The 6,578-nt window shown below is 34.7% G+C and overlaps 2 protein-coding genes across 3 annotated transcripts in view; both read right to left on the reverse strand.

Annotated features, from left to right (window-relative positions):
• LOC104746305 overlaps window positions 231–6,578 on the reverse strand; it is a 17,025-nt gene continuing 10,677 nt past the window's right edge. The window contains exons 3-4 of one of the 2 annotated variants that reach the window (XM_019237159.1): window positions 632–1,065; window positions 231–499 (exon numbers count right to left, since the gene is read on the reverse strand). In XM_019237159.1, coding sequence (XP_019092704.1) covers window positions 464–499; window positions 632–1,051 — 456 coding nt within the window. In that variant the 5' untranslated portion in view covers window positions 1,052–1,065 and the 3' untranslated portion in view covers window positions 231–463. Of the gene's footprint in view, window positions 500–631; window positions 1,149–6,578 lie in introns of those variants that run through there. The other variant, XM_010467750.2, reaches the window with a different exon arrangement.
• LOC104748318 (protein CHROMATIN REMODELING 25) overlaps window positions 3,884–6,578 on the reverse strand; it is an 8,449-nt gene continuing 5,754 nt past the window's right edge. Inside the window, exons 14-21 of the mRNA XM_019237158.1 lie at window positions 5,671–5,790; window positions 5,483–5,596; window positions 5,302–5,385; window positions 5,089–5,166; window positions 4,943–5,001; window positions 4,609–4,792; window positions 4,356–4,454; window positions 3,884–4,235 (exon numbers count right to left, since the gene is read on the reverse strand). Of these exons, the coding sequence (XP_019092703.1) occupies window positions 3,921–4,235; window positions 4,356–4,454; window positions 4,609–4,792; window positions 4,943–5,001; window positions 5,089–5,166; window positions 5,302–5,385; window positions 5,483–5,596; window positions 5,671–5,790 (1,053 nt within the window). The 3' untranslated portion in view covers window positions 3,884–3,920. The remainder of the gene's footprint in view (window positions 4,236–4,355; window positions 4,455–4,608; window positions 4,793–4,942; window positions 5,002–5,088; window positions 5,167–5,301; window positions 5,386–5,482; window positions 5,597–5,670; window positions 5,791–6,578) is intronic.

Consider the following 6,578-nt stretch of genomic DNA (forward strand, 5'->3'; position numbering starts at 1 on the left):
CCACTGATAAAATATTGACCATATTTATTGTTTTTTTTTCTGGCGTCAAATAAGTAGCTAGATTTTAATTTGCAGTGGCATAGATTTCTGTTGGAACTGTATAATTTTTTTTTTAAGTCGATTAATAATAAAAATTGTATAGAATTCTTCATTTTTAAAGACTAAATTGGCTAATAAATCTAATATATCCAAAATGAGGACATAGTGATAGTAGTGCCACTGCTTATCAGTTGGGTGTTAACCAAGAGTATTAGACTGAAGTCACTGAACCAGTTGCATACAATGGAGATATAATATAGCCAACGATGATCATAGGGAAAAAAAACTACATAAAAGACTTGAGAGAACACTCCAAGAAAAACAAGAAAAAGAAAACAATAAAAAATAGGAGATTATATATTTTTTATCAGTACTATTACACATCTAGTTCGCCGTAGTTGTTAGCTGACCTTGTCCCGATCTTTCAGTCATCAGATTCCAATATACTTGCAAGACAATTCTGCAAAACCAAAATACATAGAAAATATTACATACAATGTAAGTATGAAACACTTTTTCTTAATATTAATTGTTAGAAATTACTGTAGAAGACGACATTTGTTCAATTAATCAATAATTAAATATGCTATACCTGAGATTTGTGTGGGAGATGGAAGTTAATGTTGTTGGAATGAACTTTCTTGGACTTGTTGAGACCTAACTTCCACCAATTACGAGATCCCTTTGAGATGGTACGTTCAGAGTCTTGAGCACTAAGTTCCTCTCTAAGTGTCGTCACTTTCCTCTGAGTAGTTTTCTCTAGTGGCAACAGAACTCCACCAAAGAAGATCTCATCAGCCGCAGAAGTGAAACCCAAGTTTTCGACATTGAATTTGAAATCAGACGAGACAGGAGCTTCCTTGTACTTCATCTGATCATGTGCTCTTGATATTGTCTCTTGAAGCTGGCTTCTACTATGATTAGTACCGTCTGCAAAATCATTGGAAAATGAGATTCTTGCGTCTACAAAGGATGAAGAATACAATGAGGATTGTTCTACAGCATTAGCCATCTCTCTCTCTCTCTCTTTCTACACTTATTTACTCTTTATCTCAGTAAGTGTGTGTTTCTTCCTTTGTGCTAGTCTTTGGGAGCTTCATGCAGCCACATGTTTTGCATTTTATAGATATGAGATTGGTGGGCATCCATGTGGATTTTATCTTTTTCTTTAAACTATTTTTTTTTTCTTTATTTTCTTAATGCAGATTCATATTGTAATATATAGATTAATACTGGCTAATACCGATTCAATGAATTTGAGTTTATTTAGTTTATAGTTTTGACTTCTCTTTCGTGGATAAAAAAAAAAAAGACGAGTCAATTAGCTTCGACAATGAAGACATTTTGTTTATAAGCATATACTTACATTTATGTATTGATTGAAGCATTAATGCGCCGTAAATATGGTATCTTAAACTATGGCTTGAATAAAGGAAATTACTACACGAAACCAATATTTATATAGAATTCAGTTTTCTAAAATGGATGTGGAAGTTTAAGTTTAACTTAATCTCTTTAACCGCAAGTAGCAACATAGCCAAAATCTGTTAAAAACTTCGAAATAGTGAGAGAGACAGAGAGTAGTAGCATTCAACGTTCAAACTTTCAATCTCTAATTCTAATTACTGTGTAAAGCTGATTTCGACAGTTTGATCAGATAATAAATTTATCTTCTTCACTAAACCGAACGTCATTTGGCAATTTAGTTATATTTTGTACTACTTCGTTATAATTTATTTATATTTCTTCCCAGACCATTTATTTTCAGTATATTACAATTATATATTTGAAAGATTTTAAATATCATATATTATTATATCTATATATATAAGAGAAAGTGTAAAGAATATATATAGTTTGCACTGATATCAAGACAATAGTGGGTTAATACGGGTGAACAAAAATATAAAATAAAAGAAATTACGTAAGATGGCATCAATTATAAGAAAACAAAGTGGCATCATTATGGAGTATTATTTTTATTTCTAAAAAGGTTTACGAATTCAATGTGGTATTGAAATCACAACGTTTGTAGATCTGTCGTCGTTCATAACGTAGATGATTAGATTCATTGCATTGCATTTTTATGAACTCTTCTGTTGTCTCTCTAGATTTAGTTCGATATAAAGTGTGGAACTCTATTAACCGACATAAGTCCACCTTGTCCGCATCGTTTCCCTATAATTTCTGTCTTATCTTATAAATTGCATTAATTTTGATATACTGCTAATGCGCAAGTAACTGTTGAGACATTTGTTTATTCTTGCATTTGGTCATTCATAAATGAATACTATTAACTCATATACGATTAAATTTCGCCTAACTATCCGCTGCTACTTCACGTACTCGATCGGCACTATTATGCACTCGCAAGTGTTCTCTAATTCCTCTCCCTCTCTTTCTCTCAAGAATAATTCTATCAAATCTACAGACCTTTCATATGCATCTGAAAATTAAATTACAGAAGTAAGAAATAACAGAAATCTTCTAATTAAAAAGATAGGAGATAGTGAAAGAGTATACAAATTAAAAGAATCGAAGAAAATATAATAATTCTATTTATCTCAAATAATCCAGACTGAAGCATAGGTTTGGTAATTTCTTTAACTATAGATTGTTTATAGACAAACAGAAGAAGCAAAGGAGCAGACAAAACACTGTAGAACAAAAAGAGCCATGTGAGGCTGAGCTGTAAATGTTCAACTCATCCCAAAACAGAAAAACAATATTTTTTTTTTAAAACAACATATAATTGTAAAATCTATCTTTCTGGATTCAGATTTTAGGGTTTGACTAAAACTCTGCTAACCTTTGTCTTGTTGTGACCCTCACGTGCTTCACTTCCAGTCCTGATGAGAATTTCCCCACGTTTCTCCAATTAGGGCTTTGACGCGTGGCCCTTTTATACCGTATACTCGACGACATATAAAAGTTGTGTACGAAAAGTTATCTACGGAAACTGCAAAAACCATGTTCCTTGAGAGTGCAATTGCATGCGTATTTAGATTTTAGATCGTACAAGTTTTTGTCAGATCGAGTTTCTTAAGTGAAAATGTATTTTAACTTCCACATTCTATCGACACAATTAGAGATGAATTAATTAAATTACCAATCAACTAGCTAGAGTAGGATTTAAATTTTGAAAAACTTAAATTATAAAAAGCATGACAAGGGAATCTAGACATATAGATAGAATCAGAGGACTTTTGTGGTGGATAAGTAAGCTGTATCTAAAGTTTATTTTGGCTGTCTTCTTGTCCCCAATTTTCTCTACATCTTCTGTCTTCTTCCTTTAAAACTTATTAACTCTTTACATTTTTGTTATATACTTAAACAAATAAACTAGCTTTTCAGCTCACTAATATCTGATTTCTTAACACTTAAGTCCTTGATCACCAACAAAAAGACAAACAAACACGTCGTCCAATTATTATTACGTTTTTACTTTTTGTTTTGTTTTTATATCAGAACTCTACACTAATTTCCGGCTCCTACAAAAAAAAAAACAATAGAAAAATGACTAACCTCATATATCAATTTTTCTACATTTGAGAGGAAGAAAGACCAATATTTATCATGGATCTAAACAATCCGGTTCGGTCAAGACTATGCCAAAGACAGGTATTTTAAGAACCAAATTGAAACGGATTATATTTCAAATCCGTTCCTCAAAGTTTGGGCTTCGACTGGTGTAATCATAAGTTCATGCAGATATTGGCTGCTTTTTATCATCTAAACATCCCTAACTCGACTCCATACTCCACCATTTCACGTGACATTTAGACATCCCTAAGTCTAAATGTCTAATGAATCTCACGAGAGAAAATACAAAATGCCCACAAAATTAAAATAATAATACCTCGAGGTTCAAAATTTTAATCTCATACAAAATCATCATCATCATGATTTACAGAAACTTGATGTGGTCTTTGTAAAGACATTTGAATCTGAGCATCATCAATGTTGCTAGTGCCATGTAAACGCTTATAAGTAGACAACTTGACTCTTTTTGAGGTATCGTTGAGAGATAAAGGCTGCAGCGGTTCCCGTGGTCCTTGTTGTGGTTTGTTAAACGCACGTTTATTTACAATTTGGTTTCGATTGTGCTCTTCGGACTCCACTACTAGTTTCGGATTAACATTCGATTCGATGGGAATGAGCTTCCCATCTACCTGGTTTGTGAAAACGAATGTAACCTGCAATGTTTTTTTTATAGACCATGACAATAGTTATCACAAAGTCTGTAAAATAAATCAGACATTGAGGATTTAGAGTTTATGATTGATTAGGTTGAAAAAAAATCGGAGACAACTCACCTCGTCACCTGCTGAAGCTTGCAGTATAGCATCTGGAACGGATTTTGAGGTAAAATGATGACCCCAGCTAGCTAGATCTTCTTCCAATGGAGTGCCCACCTGAGAATATTCACGGAAAAGAAATAGCTTTTTAGATTAATTGGAAGGCAAGAGACATGAGCAGAGTTTGCAGCTGACAGTGAAATTGATGAAGAAATAGCTCAAAACAGACATAGAATAATGCATGGACTCAATAACAAGCACAAGAAGGGACCTGTCTCTCGGAGTTTTTTAACAAGTTATAGCATCCTGCATCTTTTGCAAATCCGCCAATATCTTCTTGGTCAATCTGGCAAGCATTTCCATCTACGTCGTTCTCACTTCCTTCTTCCATGTTTTCAGTACCAGAGGCATCATTTTGGCACCTGATGCAGCTCATCTTTTCATGGATTTCAGACCTAGTCACATTACCAGGAAAAACGCTTTGAGATATACCATTGGAATGCATATAATCTTGAGTTGCAAAATCTGTCCCCAGAAAGTGGATAGAGAAACCATGTCTGAGTGGGCGCAAAACAATTCCTGAATTCAGACGAAGAAACAAATACCTAACATCCCCATGGAAGGAAAATAAATCTCGTAGATCCTCTGTAGAAAGTAAGTTGCCCTGGAAAATCAAAGATTCTGTGGTTGATATTCAAGCATTAGACACAAAATAACTAATAGATGAAGCATATAACATTTCATCAAGGACCTGTCTCGTGCTGTTATCCGTCTGTTCATGCTGAATAACTTTTTGAAGCCCTTCTTTTGACATCTGGCGCTGGTAAACCTACCAATGTACCACATGAAAAACCAATATGAATCTGAGGTAAGCAATTACTCCCCGAGGACAATTGAGAAAAAGATTAAGCTAGTTATGTTGGTGTTTTTTTTTCTGATAAGTGGGCTAGTTGTTATGCAGTACCTTTTCTTCAATAGTTCCGGTACTAAGAAACCTGTAGACATATACTCTTTTCTTTTGCCCATCTCTCCAAACTCTAGCCGCAGCCTGTTTAGACATCAACATAATGCATGTAAAGCACAGTCCATCATCTCTTCAAGATTGATTTCAAACATACCTAAGGGAAAGTTAGGATGGTAATTACTTGTTTATCATTGGCAGGATTCCAATCGGGATCGAACAAAACAAGTCGGTTAGCACCTATTAAATTTAATCCACAGCCACCCGCCTTGCTGCTTAAGAGAAATGCAAACTCATCCTACCAAAACCGAAAGTCAAACCAAGTGTACACTCAGGTTTGAAACAAGAGCACAAATAGATAAGCTCATGTACCTTTGTTGGGTCGTTCAACTGGTTAACAAGCTTCTGCCTCTTGCTGATTGTTGTTGATCCATCCAGCCTCAGAAACGGATACCTTCTTTCACGACAGAGTTGAGCGAAAAGATCCAATGTCTGGTGAAAAAGGTGCAGGCTATGATTATTGTATACTTAAATAGGATTTGTATTGCTATATATATGCAACACACCATCATGTTCACTTTATACAATCAAACAACAAACATAATCCAATTCTTGATGTTTGTAAAAAAAGAGTTGCGTTTTGGTTACAAATAGACAAATCAGGGTAAGGAGTTCTTTAGCTTATCCAGTATCACATGCAAAAATTCCACAAAATATGATGGTTCATAGAAATCAGGATAACAAAACACATAGCTTATGTAAAGACTAATTCAAAAATGTTTGCAACATCCATAATAGAAATTTAGGCCAGTAGGAACATCACTAGTAACAACCAGCAGCTGAATCTGTTCAAAATCCATGTGCGGGCATTTCACACTTCATTCTCTATGACCAAAATTAGGCACTGTCCCTTTCAAATTATATAGAAGTACCTTTTATATCCAACCCGAATTAAGATTTTTCAGCATACCTGTGTGTAGTTTGATACAAGGACTATGCGGTCATCAGTTTTTCGACGTAGGTTGGCCAAAAGTCTGGAGAGAACATGCATTTTCCCAGAGAGCTCGACCCAGGCACCATCACCCCCAGTCCATGCTCCAGATCTGAAAGGATAGTTCCCTTTAGATCCCTAGTAGTGACACACATGCAAACATGCAATGAATTGAACTACGGAAAGAAGCCTACCTCCCAGAGAACATTTCTGCAGGGAAAAACTCTAAGCAATTCTCAAACCCAACAGTTCCAGGACTGCCGCTTTTTATTGTATCGTAGATTAGCTA

This window comes from Camelina sativa, chromosome 15, assembly GCF_000633955.1.
Source record: "Camelina sativa cultivar DH55 chromosome 15, Cs, whole genome shotgun sequence".
Lineage (NCBI taxonomy): Eukaryota > Viridiplantae > Streptophyta > Magnoliopsida > Brassicales > Brassicaceae > Camelina > Camelina sativa.